At 31.6% G+C, this 19625-nt stretch overlaps 1 protein-coding gene and 1 long non-coding RNA gene across 3 annotated transcripts in view; one reads left to right on the top strand and one right to left on the bottom strand.

The window, feature by feature from the left end:
• Positions 1-210: 210 nt before the first annotated feature.
• Positions 211-19625, top strand: part of LOC139515972 (uncharacterized) — a 43440-nt gene continuing 24025 nt past the window's right edge. The window contains exons 1-4 of one of the 2 annotated variants that reach the window (XM_071305768.1): positions 211-528; positions 7934-8000; positions 11813-12303; positions 19357-19419. In XM_071305768.1, coding sequence (XP_071161869.1) covers positions 442-528; positions 7934-8000; positions 11813-12303; positions 19357-19419 — 708 coding nt within the window. In that variant the 5' untranslated portion in view covers positions 211-441. Of the gene's footprint in view, positions 529-7933; positions 8001-11812; positions 12304-19335; positions 19420-19625 lie in introns of both variants that reach the window. The other variant, XM_071305767.1, reaches the window with a different exon arrangement.
• LOC139515976 (uncharacterized) lies at positions 14808-17202 on the bottom strand. The gene is made up of 3 exons (XR_011662882.1): positions 16672-17202; positions 15860-15928; positions 14808-15096 (listed from the first exon to the last, which is right to left on the bottom strand). It is a non-coding gene; the product is annotated as an uncharacterized lncRNA (long non-coding RNA).

The raw sequence follows: 19625 nt of genomic DNA, 5'->3' as shown, positions 1-19625 counted from the left end.
AGATTTAGGAGATATTCGGACGATTCTATTGACACAGGTAAACTATGCTAACTTGAGAAATTAGTGTCGCGATAATTAAAACCTACAATAATCAATATAATCTATAATTAATATCATATAACATTACATGTAATAAACGGTCATTGTTAATTAACAATCAAGAGCATTTCTATTTGACCTATATTTTGGACAACTTGTTATCCCCGTGAATGCAATGATCCGTTTACCAATAAACATTGTCAAATCTTACAACTTCTCATAGACAGAGAATCTGCTGAAGCAAACAGAAAACATGTGATAGTGAAAAGTGAGAAAAAGAGGACCAATTTAACAAAGAAATTATTTAATATTAATGGTGCAAAGAGTTGGACAACTGGCCCATTTTAAACCAACAGTTGAGGATAGTATTGAGGGTTTTTATGGTGCTAGTAGATTATTCACATGTCGACCAAACGGAACATGCTTAAGTTCCTGACACACAAACTAAAATCTCAAACATTAAATGAAGTACAACCTTACACAGAAAAGGTAAGCCGTTAAATGTAATAAAGAAATTCTAACGTACATGTAGCTTAGTACATAGTGCAGATATCAATATTGTACAGTTTTTACATGTCATACCTTGTATGTGCACCTTTCTATAGAAGTAACCAGAAATTTGTTCAATGCTTAATCCAGTGGTCCCATAAAGAAGTGGGAGCTGTAATGGTCTATTTGATACCCAACCTCTGTTCCTATAGTAAAACAAGAAAGGTCCACATGTTATTTTGTCACTAGTGGATGTTGAAAGCATGCATGTGTACTGACTGAGACCAAGGATTTGTATAGTAGTCTTGCTGAGACATAAAATACATATTGTATTTATATGTCTCTGGTACTGTTTTTAAGGAGCAGAACATCTATTAATAATTAAACTTATAGGAATGATGACTTAATCCTGTATTTGCCCCTCTACCTTAAAGATTACAATTCTACTACTAGCAGCCAAGGAGCGATTCACCACTGACACACCTGTTTTCGTTTAGAAATGGCAAATTTGAATTTTGAGTTGACAATAACCTAACTTGGAAATGTGAAAGGAAACATAATAATATTAGAATTGTCAGGTAGACTAGTAAGTTCACAAATCAACAATTAAACATGTTTAATTTCAAATTCTGTGAATTGCTAAATTTTCTTTGTGAATGTGCGCATGTAGATGTTCATTCTTCAGTAAACTTGTTTCATATTTATAGTTAAACAATATTACTTTGTTTAATGAAATTTAAATTTTGCTCCATTTTGATCACTGGTATTGAATCAGAATCTTATTAGGAGAGTAGCGGACACAGAAATATATGTTATCATATCATAGAACTGTTTGATACTAGATCAAACGATGTAATAAGAAGCAGTTTTTTTTTTTTTTTTTACCTTCTTAATTTGACCTGTCTATTTGGAAATGGACTGGAAATTGATTGAAAATATGGTTCTTTATTCATTTTAGTACATGTACATGTCATTTTCCTCCCCAACTAGTTCTAAAGGGATGAAACAAATTTCCAATTGGAGACTTCGAAGTGTGTGTGAACTTTCAAAAATGCTTACAGGTTAAAAGCCTTTATCAAGTTTTATTTTACAAATGTAACTGTTAGTGTGCTAAATATTATTAAAAATGTCACAGGTGATCAATTTATCACCTGTTTCTGTGGTGTACATGTACAATGTTTATGCAAATTAGAGAAATAATGAGAGTAAAGGGAATTACCATATTCAGTGTCATTGAACACAATTTGTAAAAATACAAATGAATGTACTTCACTTCTAAGGGCTTGACCAGATTGCAGTTCTGATTATCGCAGACTCGTAGCACTTGTGGTCTTTTCTGACAAGGCTACTGAAATCTAATAGTTCAGTTATTTTCACTACAGTACAATTGCATTCACCAGACCAATATAAATTAAAGTATATTGTTCAGCGAAGTCTTCTGATGTAATTTTTCGGTTTTGAAGTAAGAATCCTAAATGTCAAGACCAACTGAGAGCAATATACATTTGTATATATATAGAGGTGTATTGTGAATAGGGAGCTTTTGCATGTCTTCATGATGAAAATCTGGGAAGAAAGAAATAATATAACATGCAATTAATAATTTTTTGCACATTTTGCTATGGGTTTTCTGTCAATTTAATGAAAAACAATTAAAAAATAAATGGAAATTTTAGATAATTTTAAATAATACATGAGTATGCATTGGTCACACTAGAAGTATGTAACATTAACAATGAAGGGAAGATGAGATAATTAGGATTAACTTTGCAGATTAAAGTTATTTCATTATTGTATTTATAAGACAATTTAATCCTTTCCACTGTTTATTCGGCATGCTTTAGTTGTCATGATGCAATAAACAGGATGTTTCAATGTAATTAGTGTGAAAGTTGCCATGAATTTCAATGCCAGTTACTACATACATGTACATACATGTATGATGGCAGATGTTGATATAACATTACATTTAATGGCATGTCATGTTCACATTTTTCCTTTTTTTTTTTTTTTTCTGTCACTCAGATTGTCCTTTTATTAACATTTACATTATATATATATTTTTCTGTTGATAATCATTCACATCACGGCAGTGTCTTTAACCAATTGATGTTTTTTCTCAGATCGTGTTTCTGTGAAATAAAAAAAATCATAATTTCCAGTACTGCCCAGGATTTCCAAGCTATTTACGGCTGGTATCATCATGTCAGTATATATGGTCAATACTTGTTGTATTAACTTTTTTCCAACCTGGTTGTCTGCTAAGTATCCCAAATATTTAAAAAAAAAAGAGAAGAAAACAGATGGAATGATTACTTTCTCAAATTTGTTTTGGTCCATTATGCAGAAATTAGAAAGGAAACCCCTACTGTTTTAATTTTATTGTCACTGAAATCACTGTGATGATGAATTGCTACTCATTAAATCATGTCTTTGTATGTTTTACTGATAAATGAATTGAGTATTTAATGTTGCATGGAACATTGTATACACCAAGTCCATCTCAGAAAGTAATGTATTCTGGGTAATTAAATATTTTCAAAAGCATACACCAAATGTTGTGCTTTAACCAAGTTGGTTGACTGTGAGTTCTCTCGACAATAATAATTTACCAAATGTGTTATTATTTGGGGGGAAAAGGGTGTTTGGTGTGTACAAACAATGAAATTACTTGTAGACCCTGTCCTTTGATTGTGAAGTGGCGAATCAATGGTCAGTACATAGATTTTCTCAAAACTGGAATTAAACTTTATACATTTTATTCATCAGAAGTGCTTTTCTGCCATGATTTACTTTCATCAGGAATGTTCAAACCAAAATTTGAAAGCCAATAATGTTTAAGTACTAAAACACACGAAATGCTATGATACCTAAAGATATGGATGAAACCATATATTTGACCATATGTAAAACAATGATAATCCGGTAGATGTCAGCTGACCATAGTTTCCAGTCGAAAGAAGTCTCATAATTATAAGTAGATTATTTAAAGGATAAATGGCAGAACAAACAGGATTTAATAACTCAATAGACGGAAATCAACTGGATAATTTCTTGCCTTGAAGCTAGTAATGAAATACGCGAGATGAATCTGGAATTTCCAGACTTCAAGCTATGATTACGATAGCAATAATATTATCTTCATATTATCCTCGTTTTTTGACCAATTCTATAATAATCTGAAATGCTAGATGATATTTCCCTTATGATTTATTAATTTAGAAGCAAGGTATATCTCAGTCTTGTTATTTGTCAGATGAAATTGAATATTTTTTTTGGTGTCACATCCTGGATTTCACGATTGGGTGGGCGGCATACCTGTTTTTATGTCTTTGATTTGATTGCTGTTTTATCTTACCTGGTAATCATTGTCAATCAATTCAGGGAAAAGATAAAGGATAGACTTTATTTTACATTTACCACATATAATTGTACAGTGTATTTTGAATTATGTCAATGTCTCGTAAATTAGTTTTTCTAAGATATTTAAAACCGGTTATGGTTACAAAATCCAGAAAATAATAAAGATGCAGGGGGCTGTGACTTGGAATTTAGTTCCACTAACATTACCAAGGCATAAAACAATTATAAATCCATGAAATTCAGTTATAGGGCGTGTGACTGAAAAATTAGTTTGATAATATTCTGAATGTTAAGAAATTAAACTGTTTTCTTAAATCGCATTTTAAATATTTAATTCATTCTAATGCATTTTGGACTTGTATGTTCCTGTCTCAGGCCTCTACCTCTCCTACATGTACATGGATATCCTATCATACACTTTCATATTTTTAAAATGAATTTTAGATACTAACAACTGCAAAGGTTATACATGTACCGATTTTTCCACTTTAAGATCCCATTTAAGATGTGTGTGAGCGTATTTAAGAGATATTTTTTATTTTATTTTTGGAAAGGTTAATAAACAGTCTTAATGTGAAAAAGATATATATCTATAGTCCTTTTGTTTTCATGAAGGTTGAACAGAGCAAGTGATTTTCTTATTGTTGTTGAAAATTTGTTGGAATGAAAGAGGCCATGATTTAAATCATATTTCATGAATGACTACATGTAAAATGTAAATCTGAAGTAACAACCAATTGATTTTGTGTGGCCTACATGTATAATTGTATAATACTATAGTGGATGAGTCAGTATAGTAAAGCACATATTAACCAACTTATAAATTGATCTAAGTATTTGCTATACTATAAAGTGTCAATAAACATTCACATAACCAAGGACGTACTTTTCAGCGTTATTATAAATCAATTACATAATATACATAACTTGAGCGTGAATGTCACATACATGTTCTTATGTATAGACTTATTTGCACTGATGGGTATTTATCTGTACATGTATATGCTCCAAATAACCCCAGCTCTCTTGGATTAACCTCATCATCAAACAACTATCTTTTTTATTTTATATTGACGTCAAACGTTTTAAATTGTGAGGCAAAACTTTTGGAACTTGGGGTGTTTTAAGTATTAAATGACAGACAAATTTGCATACAGAAGTGCAACTACGTATATTTTGCACAGAGTCTCTGCAAATATCAAAATAATTATTGTAAACAATGTTTGTGAGGCAAAACTGTTGGAACTTGGGGTGTTTTTTAAAGTATTAAATGGCAGACAAATTTGCATACAGAAGTGCAACTACGTATATTTTGCACGGAGTCTCTGCAAATATCAAAACAATCATTGTAAACAATGTATCCAGGAGTTTCTGTGATAAGGAGAGTTTTTACCACCGGGTCATGTGTGTTTTGAAGGCGAGGATACTGAATATCTTTTTTGAAATAGATCGTTTATATTTTAATTTAAGATGACTGGAATGTCTTCAGTTTTAAATATTCAAAGTATGGAGGTTTAATGGGTTTTAAATAAATTACATGTTATTATTTTGTATAACAGGTACATGTAATAAGAAAATCTAAAATTTAAGGAAAAAGGCTTAAATTTTGCATCAGGTTAGGCTGGTTGGACAAGTTGGACCAAAAAACTATTCACACCTTTTTCCATGTGCACAACACATTTTCTCGTATAAACTTTAATTAGTTTTACTGGTAGATTATGCTGGATACAAAAGAATGCAAAAAGCCTGAAAAACAGGTGTAATATGTTTGATACCCTGGTAGCTTAAAAACCAATTTCTTTAGTTCTTATGAATTATATCAAGGAAAAACATAGATTATATATATTTGATCAGAAAAAGTTGAAGATAAAACAGATTTGATTTGAGGAAATAGTTATTTTAAAAGTTCTTTAAGTAAGAAAAGACAATTTTGATACATTTCAGACAAACCATCTACAAAATTGATTCCTATTCAGGCTCAGTAGGGAAACACAATACATGCACTTTAAATACTTTATAGCTTATAAAAGTTTAATTTGAGTAACATGTACCTCCCCTCGTAAATCTTGAGAAACACCATACTTTAAATATTTGATGTTATAAAGTGTAATTAAACATACATGTACGAATCCTCCCCCTCATAAATCATACATTCTTTTTCTTTTGTTTATATTTTTTGGTTGAATTAAAGCTTAGTCAATTCTTTATACACTGGTACATAAAAGAAATATTACCTCAAGAAAAATGATAAGACATTTTCATATATTATATATAAAACATGATATATCTAAAAGTTCATGCAAATGAATTTTATTTTTATATTAACCTTTGCTGTTAACTGTCTTCATAACCCAATATTGCTGCAACAATTTTAACCTTCTAATGTCATGAAGTATTGAAATATGCCCAATAATAGCAATTAAACTTATACAAATTAGCTGTTTGTCAAGTCTGTCAAGACCCTATAAGTAGCTATTGGTAGGGCTGCTATTTAATGCAATTGTTTTGGCTATCTTTGTCAACGTTTCCAATTACCATGCAGGATTTTTCCAATATGTGCAGCAGCGTTTGAAATGATATGTGCATCTGCTGTTTACATAGCCGGTAATAAGGTTTGAATGTGTGGGCAGTTAATGCATCTGCAGTGCATCATGTATTCTATCATAGTATGCATATATACATGTAGAGTGATATATTTATGAATATGGTGACAAATTCAAGCACTTCAGAGATGGCACACTGCCCTACAGTGCTACTAGTCTAGGAACAACCTTTTTCAGTCATTATATCATTGATCAGGCCTTGAACCCTATTTAAAACATGTATGATGTACATTTATGACCAATTCAGTTTGGTTTCGGTAATCTTCCAACAGGGGAATAATACCTTATTATAAAACATATACATGTCTACTCACTAATGAGATGTCTTGAAATGGCTAAATATTTTTGACAAAACTTGCAATTATTGAAAACTAGCCATGATAAAGAAAAATTATTTAAAATCAAATTGTAGAAAACTGAGGAGCTGAACATAGCATGTTTCAATGACGCACAATCATCTAAAATATGCATAGAATATTTGCCACTGACATTAAGCACCGAAGTAAAATTGGGGGTGCTTTTACATGTATCATCATTTGTTTCATACAATAAACATATACCATCACATTCCTCCTATTTCCAAATAAAAAGAATCCCCCCCCCCCCCAACCCGACTTAATCTACAGAGATTTTCTAATAATTTTGGAGCCTGCACTGTAGTTAGCCCCTAATATCAGTACTAATTACCCTCAAGGCTCTAGAACATCATCCATATTTCAGATGTTTATAATGTACCAGTATTGTTTGGTACATGTATCACCAGTAGCAATACTAGAATTAGAACTGGCAACAGTCCAAGTCGTAAATAAAATTATTTCTGCATGGAGGAATTTACAATGTGTATCTGTAACAGATAAAAAAAAAGTTGATGACTGTTTAATTTGAGAAGCAGCATGTTCAGTTTGACCTTCATATGACCTTTTGGACAATAGTGGACAAAGGAAATAGTATATATCTAGATTTTTCAATTTTGTAAATCACTCTGAAATTTTTTTTTAGTTAACTTCTAATCTTCGATAGTGACTATCCCTATCAGTTTTCTGTGGTTTTACTACTTTGCCAAATTAAGATAATAAAATGAAAAAACCCACACAAACATATATTTGTACTTTAATTGTTTATTTAGTACATGTATGTATATTTATCAGACTTGACTTGCAAAAACTTGATATTGATGGTCATGGTAAGAAATGGTACAATTTAAATCAACCCAGAACTAAGACCTTTTGGATGGGGGTGCAAATTTTCTTTGATGAGAAGTCTAAGCAATGTCTGGCTTCCAAACTAAGTTTAGGGACGAGGAAATTTATCTCCGATTATGTTTAATGATTCTGAAAGTGGTGCAATTTAACCCCTTGCAAACATGGAGGGGCAATAGTATATACCACATTTTTGTAAAAGTTCCTTAAAGTCATAATTCAACTTGTATATTTTTACAGGAAGATGATGACCGAGACTCAGGTACAGAATCGGATGAAGAAAACGAAGAGGATTGTTTAGAAGCAGGTAAGAAAAGGGGAGATAATTTTGTATTTATAGGAAACAGTGTGCACATAAAACTTTTTCAACTACTAGTCCGAAGACCAATATTCTGACATTTTTCTTATTTGGCCAAACAAAGTTTTGCAAATACTTACTAGTCCGAATGAAATTTTACAAGTCTTGGGCATCGGACTAGTGGCTAACCGTGCAGACTGAGGAAAGGGGAGATAATATTGTATACAATAGGAAAGGGGAGATAATATTGTATATAATAGGAAAGGGGAGATAATACTGTATAAAATAGGAAAGGGGAGATGATATTGTATATACAGTGTAACCTCAGTTATCTGACACTTTTGGGGACCAGAAAAAATGTCTGATCAAGCAGGGTGTTGGAATACTCAGGTTTTTTATGCAAGGATAGGCATATTTTGGGATCAGAAAAATGTGTCGGTTGAAGCAGGATGTTGAAATAGTTGGGTGTCAGATTAGACAGGTTACACTGTAATAGGAAAGAAACAGTCTGATAAAACCAGCCCCCACTATCCACTAGCGTTTGTAACTATTACAAACGCAGTTACAAACACAAGTGGTTATTAGGGGCTGCTTTTAATCTGACTGGGAAAGGAACAGCTTCTTTTCATTAATATTACTTTAACCCCCTTTTTTAGCTGATTTTTCTCATAATAACCTTTTGAAGTCTTGTAACAATCGCTTTTCAATTACCAGATTAAAATGTATTTATCTGTGATGCAATATTTGTGGGAACTTGTGTGACTTTAAATAATTCAAACAAATTTGCATACAGGTGTAAATACGTCTGTTGTACACTTTATTTACACAATTTGCTTTTATCTCAATACTTAACGTTATAGAATAAATTTAAATTAATTTTAACTGCAACTTAGTGGATTATATCATTATTCACTGTCCATGTGTCCTGGAGAGAGCAAAACTGCTAGCCTTATTGCCCTGGTGAACCTACAGAGAAAATATATCATTTCTTTTCTTTCATCATGAAACTTTCACATACATTACACATTGCAAAGTGTTTAGCTTACATATGTGTTCAATATTTTTACAAATATTTAGTTTATTTTGAGTGGGCAGTGAGTCTGTTGAAATAACAATATACATTGTACACCTAAGCTGTGGGTGTACAATATGCTTAAATGATACATTTTCGAAAATCATTATGATAAATTTATGGTGTATATATAATCGTGATGTGGATGTCTTCCGTCCAACTTTTGTATCTGCTTCTGTTCCTAAACTTTGTTTCTTTAACTTTATTTCTTGGCTTTATATGATTTAGCAATTTGTACCAACAAACACAGAAATTCATTCTTTTTATGTGCATTATTCTTTAAATTTAAGTTGACAACAATGTGCAAGTAGAGCATATATACATTTTGCACTTTTTTGATACATAACAATATATAACCCCAAAATATCACACATTTGTACAATGTTAATCATTTATAAACCTTAGATATAAATCAGTATTAAATGATGAACTTTTCTTAAAATTGGATGCAAAATGATTTACATATTCATGTTTTTTTAAATTGATTGATGTAACGAAATAAAGAAAATATAATGAATCACTTTATTCTGGCAAATAAAAGCTAAATGCTCTTCACTAATGAACATGCAATGCTTAATTGATTGCAGTCAGGTGTTGGGTTTGTAAGTACAGCCATTAAATTAGACTTTATTATAAGAATTATGGGTAAAAGTCATTGTTGTAGGGCATTGATGTCAAGCCCACTTATCCCTCCTTTCCCTCAACAGACGGATATTGAATCTGAATTGAAGATAATGGTCCAAGCTCATGGTTGACAGAATTAAAGTGCTCTGACTTTTAATGAGCGGGGACAAAATGAAGCTGTGTGGCCTTCCGGCATTTTTCTAAAAAATCACATCTGTTATATATTTGTCATTCCGTATAAAGAATTGTATTGAGATTTTGTTAAAAATCAGTCGTTAACTGATTAAAAATTAATCTTCAATAACGGTTTTATTGTCTAGTATAAAATTACCTGACAAACAGGTTAATGAGTGAGAAGGGGAGGTAATGATGGCATGACACGCTAGGATTTGACCCCAGTCTTTGTCCTTGCTACTGACCGAAGTGATACAATGAACCTGCACAGTTAAATCAATTAGCCATACGATCAATACATTCTTCTGATATGCAGTCAATACATTTGTATGATGATATCTTGGCCTGATAATAATTAAATGTGTCAGCAAAATTAACCTTCACAGTACTAGTCAGAACAAATTTTTCCGTCTTTTAATTCGTTAAAAATCAGTAAAAATTCTTGAATACATGTACATGTTTGTATGAACAGTGAACTTTGTTGATAATAATTAAAGGTGTCAGCAAATTAACCTACACAGTTAGAAGAAATACATGTATGCATGACCAGTTAAAACCCTGTTGATATCTTGGCCATATGATAATTAAATGTGTCAGCAAAATTAACCTCCACAGTCAGAACAAATTTTGCCCTCATACATGTATCTTAGAAAAGAAATCTTTTGAAATCAGTAACAATTCTTGAAAACATGTACATGTATGCATGAACAGTGAACTTTGTTGATAATAATTAAAGGTGTCAGCAAAATTAACCTTCACAGCTAGAAAATTTTTCGGCATACCTCATTGGGAAAGAATTCTTTTAAAATTAAAAAAGGAGAGAAAAATTGTTAAATACGATAATACAGTGAACCCTGTCTTTATATGTACCCTTTGGACCAAAACATAATCAGAGAATACAGTTGTTTTGGTTACACATCTAAAATTACACATGTAAACAATGTAGTGAAAGTAACTGTTCTTATAAATGTGATTTATAAGAATCTAAGGGAGCTACCATTTGATTTTTTTTTTTGGGGGGGGGGGGGGGGGGGCTAGGATTAAAAATTTTGTCCTGCCTTTTTTTTTTTTTTACATGTAATCTCTGTCCTGCCTTTTTATTTTTCACTCTATTCGGTCCTGCATTATTATTTTTTAGTTTATCCTGAATTTTTGCAAGTGTCTCATCCTGCCTTTTTTTTTTACTCAAAATTCCTGTCCTGCCTATTTTTTTCAAATTTCTTCCTAGCCCCCCATAAAAATCAAATGGTAGCTCCCTAATGTAAAAATCATTGCATATCTTGTATTAATATTCTCCTGGTTCTGCTAGATTCTGTTTTATTATGTTATATTTTGTTTTTTTGTACCAAACAAATGTATATCTAGTTCAAGTTTTGAAGTAAATTTTGATTCTTGTGTGAAGATCCATTCATTGTTGTTGATCTGGTTTCTCTTCAATATGCATTATGAATGTGTGCTATAATCTAAGAGAAACAGTGCTAGTTTCTTATTATTTTCTTTTTCATGGTGTAAACAAAAATACTGAGGAGATTACTCACAGCCTTTGTGACCTAGGATGTTAAAAATCTGATTAAGCATCTTGGTTTACTACAAAGTAGATATTACATACTCTCATAATCAAGTTATCAGTCTGATACATGTCCTATATGCAGGTAGTATTTGCCATTTGACCCTTAATCAGTCATCAATCAATATACATGTATTACAGCCGGTTGCATTTAGTGTGTAGGCAAAGGTATCTTTGGTTAGCTAATGCTTGCTAGCTAAACCATAAAGTCATTATTTATTTCAAAGTAGCCTAGTCCTTACCTAAAATGACTTCACTGTTCAGCTAGCAAGAAAACTTTTTAACCAAAGATATTGCCTTTGCCAACACACTCAATGCAATTGGCTGTAATGTACAAATATATTTAGTAAAATGACATTTATTCTAACATGTTTTTGTTTTCAGATGAATTTAATAATAACAAATGTAGACGATCATTACCAATACCTGTAAACCAGAATTCAACAACAGTATGGGGGTCAACACATGAAATCAGTGAGCATAATTTGGACAGAATAAGTTGTACATCTGACTACAACTTAGACAGTATTAGTTGTACGTCTGACTATGAAAGACAAAGTTTAGACTTTGAGCATCATAGCTCAGAAGAGGAATTAGAAATTCTTCATAAGGAATTTGTAGCGGAAAAACGAAAACGTTTACAACCAAATAGACATTGTGATAGTGCGTCAGATGAAGAAGTGAAAGAATTCATGTTACAACCTCAGCCCATCAATTTCAGCTCTTCCCCACCAAAAGTTGTTCACACACAAATTACTCCTGTAACAGTTATGACGATATCGTCACGGAAACGACATCGTCAAAATACTACCTCTGATTCTTCACCTATGGACTCTTCTCTTCATCGACCGTCTCTGGATTTTGAAAAAATGCAGGTACCTATGAAATTACATATAAGTAAATTTAGAATCATGTTGGAGATCTTGCTCCTTAATATACTTGAAGCCATATTGACTGGCGCCAGTGATGCTTCTTTGTCTTTATTCTGCTTCAATTATATCTGTATCTAGGTTTGTCCTGTCAATATATGCACACCTTCAGTTTCAAGTTAAAATATCTAAGTGCCTGAATAGATAATTAAAGTCAGTACGTTAAACAAATATGTCAATATACGCCCTTCACTAGTATCACACATATAAAATTAAAGTCTTACTTAAAAAATCTATTTGGAATTAAAACAGCATTCTCGTAAACAATTTGTTTATTTGAAAACAAGGCAATATGGTATTTTTATGGTGAAGAATTAAACTCATTAAAAGTCATTAAGTGACAACTGCCACCAGATTTTACAAGTTTGTTTTGGTTCTATATTTGTTTATAGATCTGATGTAATTTGAGGAATTATATTTAAGTCAGTTGAAACATGTATGTTTTACATATCCTGCCTATTTTTATTATTTTGTATTTTGCCTATATAGATGGCCTTGGCTTATATAATTAATGAATTATCAAACGATAAAATCCCTGTTATTTTAAGGACATGACTGTTACAAATGTGGCATTGTTGCTTTTTAGAAAATGATAATAAAAACAATTATTATAACTTTAAAGTCATTTAATTTTGAGACTACACAAATTTGATGTTCAATAGGCAAAGTTAAAAACTCTGCAGCTTGTTTAACTAACTTTGCTAGCTAATATTTCTATATATGGTTATAGTCTTTTATGTACTATTTGTATTTGTTTATTAGCTGAACTTTAGTTTTGGTTCTGAAAATGCATGTAATACTTGCCACTGGACATTAAGAAAACAATCAATCAATATTGTACTTAGAAGTGGGGCTAAAAAGTCCTCATGTACCATTGTCTATAAAAGAAGTTGATTTTCTCATTTTAGGATAGAATATTGTATTGATTTGATTTAAGCATTGCCTTGGTTTTCAAATTACTTTACCTCCCCCAAACAAAGAGAACGGAAACATTTATTATTTATATAGGTACAAATTACAAGTAACTACCTCTTTATTTATGTAGATAATGGAATGTTGCCCTTTGGCCTCAAAGGAAGTTGATAAATTTAGAAGTATATGCAACGTCAGTTATAAATAACTGTAAAAGGCTTGAGTGGGTGGTATGTAAACGTTTGAATGACCTTGGCGAGATTTCTTTTACATACCATAAGATCAGCAACAAACTTCGATAGATATCCTTATGTAGGAGTATTAATTTAGTACACGATACCTTCTCATTGGATATTATTGATTCCGAACTTGAATCATTGCCAGTTTTTACATTAGTCAATTCTCAGCTCGTAATTTACAGATTTTTTTCCGAGGCAGTTGTCAATACTTGAGAACCCGTGACATCCGTTTTATCACTTGCTTTGTCCATCATTGGAGATAAAAGTCTCCGGTCATTATGTCTTAATTAAAGGCAGTGTGTCACCTGAAGGCAGCCTGACTCTGTTTCTATAAATAGATTTCTTTGTTGTGTCACAGTAGATGACATTTTTTTATTTGGGGGATAAAGAAAATATTGGTTAAAATTGACTTGAACATTATCTTTTTATGGGATATTCATTTACTCTAATATGTATATATATATGTAGTTGTTAGATTTCACCATTTTTTTTCAAATGCTCATTTTATTCAGTTCTGGAAAGGTCTTGCTGCTATTTCTTACCAAAAAGAAGAGTTCTCTGACTTCCAACTCTATTTTGTTGAGTGTGATGTGTTTAATCAGTTACTTAAGAATAAGAACGAAAAAACTATGTCTTTTTTTTAATTTTGTCTTAACTATGGATTAGGATTAGTTAGCATGCCTCTCTCTGTAATCAGCTACATTTAAAAAATAAAAAATAAAAAAAGTATGAAAGTCCGCTTTGATCTTCTATGGTGGTCTTTATAAAGAAGGATGATTTCTCCAGCCTTTGGCAAATTGTTATATCACATTCATAAATATCAAATAATCTTAATTGTTTCCTGTACAAAACAAAAAAATAACTCAATATTTCTTACAGTTCTCAAATAGCTATGTTTGTTTTACTGATATAGTATAGATTATTACTTTATTTTGTAAACAAAAAAATGAAATATTTAGTTTGCTGTACATGTACATTGTTCATGTAAAAATGAAAAAAAGACAGCCTGGTTTTCTTTCACTTATAAAACAAGTGTATATGGGTATACATTTACAATTAATTCTCCATAGGCCGTAATGGTAACGTTTTCCTCCGTTGCTCAGTCCATATCGTTTACTTGAACATGTATGATGGCTCATATCGAAGCTGATACATTTATACATGTCTGGTTAAATTTTCGGGGTGGCAAGTGAGATTACTTTTTTCGCAAATTGATGGACCCCGGAAGATGGTGAAAAATGTCACTCTCCTCATGAAATAATCCCAAAATTCTGATAATAAAATTCAATAAAAAAATTGTCCTTTCTAATAATTTATTTCAGGTCAAATCTACATCTTTCTTTTCTCATCACACCAGCTCTATAAAACAGTTCTTATTGTTCATTTATGTCCATTTTTAAAATCACAGCATCCACAATTGTATGGCGGACTAATATTTTTTTTAATTACGTCATCTGAGTTCCTCATCTCAAGGTCTATTAGGGATCCTGACCCATATTGAAATTCATACTTCTGATTTTTCCAAATATTTTTATGTGATCTTCATCGGTATAACATTCTGAATAAATCTGTGTATTTTTGTCCATTTCTGAAAAAAAATAAAGTTGTTTTAGCACTATACGGCAATGACACTTTCGTCGCTATATTCATTTATTTTGAATACAATGTGTTTGTATAATTAATTTCTTCCAGAATACCTTCACTAGTCAAAACAAGGACAAAACTTCTGATTATAACCTTTAATTACAATACACAGACCCTGTTAAAGCATTCTATAAAATTTTCTTGTGCCTTAAAGTGCATTTTGACAGAGAAATTATGCAAAAATGAAGATTTTATAAAAAAAACCAACACCAAAATAATTATTCTTACTAGTGGAAATCTGGTATTTAAAACTGTGGAAAGCACTCTTAACTACTTGGAAAGTCATCCTTATCATATAATTAGAGTGCAATACAGTGCAAATTTTCAAAACTTGTCCTTTCACATAATTCTATTTGAGAAAAAATGTTTTTAACATGTATTTCAGTGAAAACCTTTTATTAGTGAGAAATCCACATGAGGTTTTAAAGGAAACATTGTGACATCACATGTATTATGGCGTCATTAAATAACGACAGATCAAAATAGAGCTAAATATAGTTTGCAGTGTTACGTGAGAAACAGTTGCCGCAAGATTTAACTCGAAATATTGAGTCGAAACGATCTGTAACTAAGCCTTTTCATTTAATACCAAGACCATAGCAACAGTTTTCATATTTGCATATTTTGAACATACCAACTGTAATTTCAATTGCATAAATACCATAAATAAACAATTTAGAGCTTGCCTAATAAAGCAAAATGCTTACCAGTTATTCAGGACTTTTTAAAACCTCTAGTTTGCCATCTCAGGTTAAAAAGTAATGATATGTCTGGAACTGAAATAAGACAAAAAAAATACTCAGGCTGTGTTATCATTTGATTTAAATACAGAAGTACTATTGAGAGAGAAAAATCTAATTCTTGAAAGTTTAATCACAAAGAAAGACAAATGCTTCTCCCTTGTGGCTTAGTCACCTTCATTTAAACCTTTTATTTTAGAAGCAATGGGTAGTAGCTAACTAGCTTAATAGTTGAATAGGTGCAGAAATATTGTTTTCAAAAAGGTTTGACCCTCCCCCTTTTTCACTGAGAAATGACAATATCTATTGTTTTGCTCAAGTGCATTACAAATATTAGTTCATGATTTTCTTAAAACATGTACATGTTTTTTCTGTTTTTTTGCATATGATATCTACTGACCAGGGGTCAAATCATTGGATAAAAGCACATGCGATGATGTATCTCACTTTACTCGTATGAAGTGTGTTATCTCCCTTGATTATCAGGTATTCCTGTAGACCGAAGTGATAATTACATAACGAAGACTATATTGTGTCATGTTTACTTACAATTAAATAATATTTAAAAGTTGTTTCTTGCCTTTTTCAATATAGTAAACAAATTCCTTTCGGATCTCTCGGAAGTAAACAAAGTTATGATTGTGCCTAAAAAAAGTGTTCAGCCCCGTGCCAGTAATGCATTTTAAAAGCAAAGTTTCATTGAGTTTTTGCTGATCTTTATCAATAATATTTATCTTAAACCATTCATAATAAATAGGTATAAATAAAAAACTACTAACCATCATTTTCGGTGGTGTACAAGGTGAAATCATCCATAAATCAGCCTGAAAACTTCTGGAATTAAGCTTCTAATTTGGGTATACATTTACAATTAATTCTCCATAGGCCGTAATGGTAACGTTTTCCTCCGTTGCTCAGTCCATATCGTTTACTTGAACATGTATGATGGCTCATATCGAAGCTGATACATTTATACATGTCTGGTTAAATTTTCGGGGTGGCAAGTGAGATTACTTTTTTCGCAAATTGATGGACCCCGGAAGATGGTGAAAAATGTCACTCTCCTCATGAAATAATCCCAAAATTCTGATAATAAAATTCAATAAAAAAATTGTCCTTTCTAATAATTTATTTCAGGTCAAATCTACATCTTTCTTTTCTCATCACACCAGCTCTATAAAACAGTTCTTATTGTTCATTTATGTCCATTTTTAAAATCACAGCATCCACAATTGTATGGCGGACTAATATTTTTTTTAATTACGTCATCTGAGTTCCTCATCTCAAGGTCTATTAGGGATCCTGACCCATATATCTAAGTTAACAAAGTGTGAAATACTCGTAATAAAAAATACAGGGCATACATGTACTACTCAAGATATGATTTTGTTACACTGACTGCTTCATACATGTAGAAAGGGATAAACTGTTTCAACACGTTTGTCTGCATGTCCCTCAGTGAAGAGTTTGGCAGATCATCTTTTCTTCAGCCTTCCTGTTGATCGAATGCTAAATGTGGGTATCAGTAGCGAGTAATCATGTAATCGCTCACAGTATTGCTCGCAATTCTTCTTAAGTGTTGGGTGAAACTTGGTGATTAAGGGAGATAACACTCTGAATTTGGGCTGTTTCATATAATATGCATTGAATTAATATATTAGAGTAAAGAGAGATATTAATTTCAGAGTGTATCCTCTACGATCACTAGACTAACATTCACTGTGTAAAATCACTACAATTGACATGTAATGACTAATGAATAATTAGATCAACTTTTGCGTTTTGTATTTCAACTTTCCCTAGGTTGCAATCTAATGTTGTTGCTAGAATTAAAAAACTCTACCGGTTTTAATATCTTTAATATCATTGAACATGGGTTATTAAGTCCTTGGCATTGGGAACACAGCCGGTAAAATTGCAGTTGAAGTGGTTCTTTAATATTTTCTATGTTTGATGTATGGCTTTCCTGGGTAAAATAAAAATTGATTTTTCTGTTGCGAAATAGTTTTATTATCAAACATTGTTCCAAGATTGATTAAGACTAGTTAATCTTTTCAACGAGTTTATGTCCTTCTGACCTTTTTTGTAGAGGAAGCAAAAGAAGTCTTAAAAATTCTATTCTTGATGGTTCGGTAAACAATCGAAAAAAAACCGGAGTGTCTTATTGTAAATATAGAATTGTATCAGCTTATATCAATAAGTGCAGAAACTCGTCAAAGATACTACTGTAGGCTTATAATTTGTTACGCCAAAATTATGGTTCTGTCAGCATTAGACTCATCAGTGGCTTTGAATCAAAATAGTTTGAGGTCAAAATCAATATGTACATTAATTCTCATCATGTTTAAGGAAGTTTTATTTCAATTATAATGAAATTAATTGTGGTCTTAAAGGAAGGTAGTTGCGGAACTGTTATTCTAATGGTCCTTCTGAAGTGTTTGTAATTTGCAGACTCTATTGTTTGTAAAAGTCAGAATAAACTCATCATAGATACCAGGACTAGATTTAGTATATACACCAGACGCGCGTTTTGTCTACAAAAGACTCATCAGTGACCCTCGAATCTAAAAGTTAAAAAGGCCAAATAAAGTACGAAGTTGAAGAGCACTGAGAACCAAAATTCCTAAAAGTTTTGCCAAATACAGCTAAGGTGATCTATGCCTGAAGTAGAAAAGCCTTAGTAATTCAAAAAATTCAAAAATTTGTAAACAGTAAATTTATAAATATAACCATATCAATGACAATTCATGTCAGCACAAAAAGTGCTGACTACTGGGCTTGTGACTGGGCTATGTAAAAGTCAGAAATGAGCACAGGGCCACAGGGCTTAATTTCCATAGCTAATGTTGAGGTCATTATATGTAATTTGTTGAGATTTGAATGTTTTCATGGGTTGTTCTCTCATTGTTATATACCCCTGAGCTGGTCTATAAACGTATTTACACTTTTGGTATTTAGCTGAATTTTGTCTCCAAAAGTAGATCGCTTCCGAATAACCTTTTGACGTCAAGCAACAATCACTTTTTTATTGTGACGTCAATTTTTTTGAATTGTTATGTCAAAGTTTACGGGAACCTGTGTGATTATACCGTAATGGCGGACAAATTTGCATACAAGTGTAAATACGTCTATTGTTTTTCACAATGATCTGGTTGATATTGATTTTCTTCCGAAATTTGGACCAAAAATGACAAGTCAAATTGAAAAATCAGTGGAAGGCCAATCATCTGAGTTTGAATGATTTATATATGATGCTATTTCCAGAAGAAATAATATTTTCTATTAAATATGAAAAGTCATAATACTACGATAATTTAATATACTGTTATATGTCTATCATGTCTATACACATACATAAATTCATTAATTTCATGGCTGTACAATGTACAAATATTGAAAGAGGCCATATATATTAGCAATGCAAAATATGACTTCTTTTTCAGTTGTTAAATTTTTATCTTCAGAAAAATGCAGTTAAAAAACAGTGTACTCATGGCTTAGGTAGAGCAAAAATTGTTAAAATTAAGGTAAGTTCAATATGTTTATGGTCAAATTATTACGAAACCAAAGAGTATGCATGTCCATTAATCCTGGCTATGTTCAACAGAATGAACAAAAATGATGTTTTGCTCTCTGCATGTACATGTATGTGTACTGACTCTCTGTTGCTGTGGGTTCAACAGAACTAATTCACCTGAGATAAAGATTGCATGTACTGTGACTATGGTCAAAG

This window comes from Mytilus edulis, chromosome 3, assembly GCF_963676685.1.
Source record: "Mytilus edulis chromosome 3, xbMytEdul2.2, whole genome shotgun sequence".
NCBI classification, from domain to species: Eukaryota; Metazoa; Mollusca; class Bivalvia; order Mytilida; family Mytilidae; genus Mytilus; species Mytilus edulis.
This window is presented reverse-complemented; position numbering and strand designations above follow the sequence as displayed.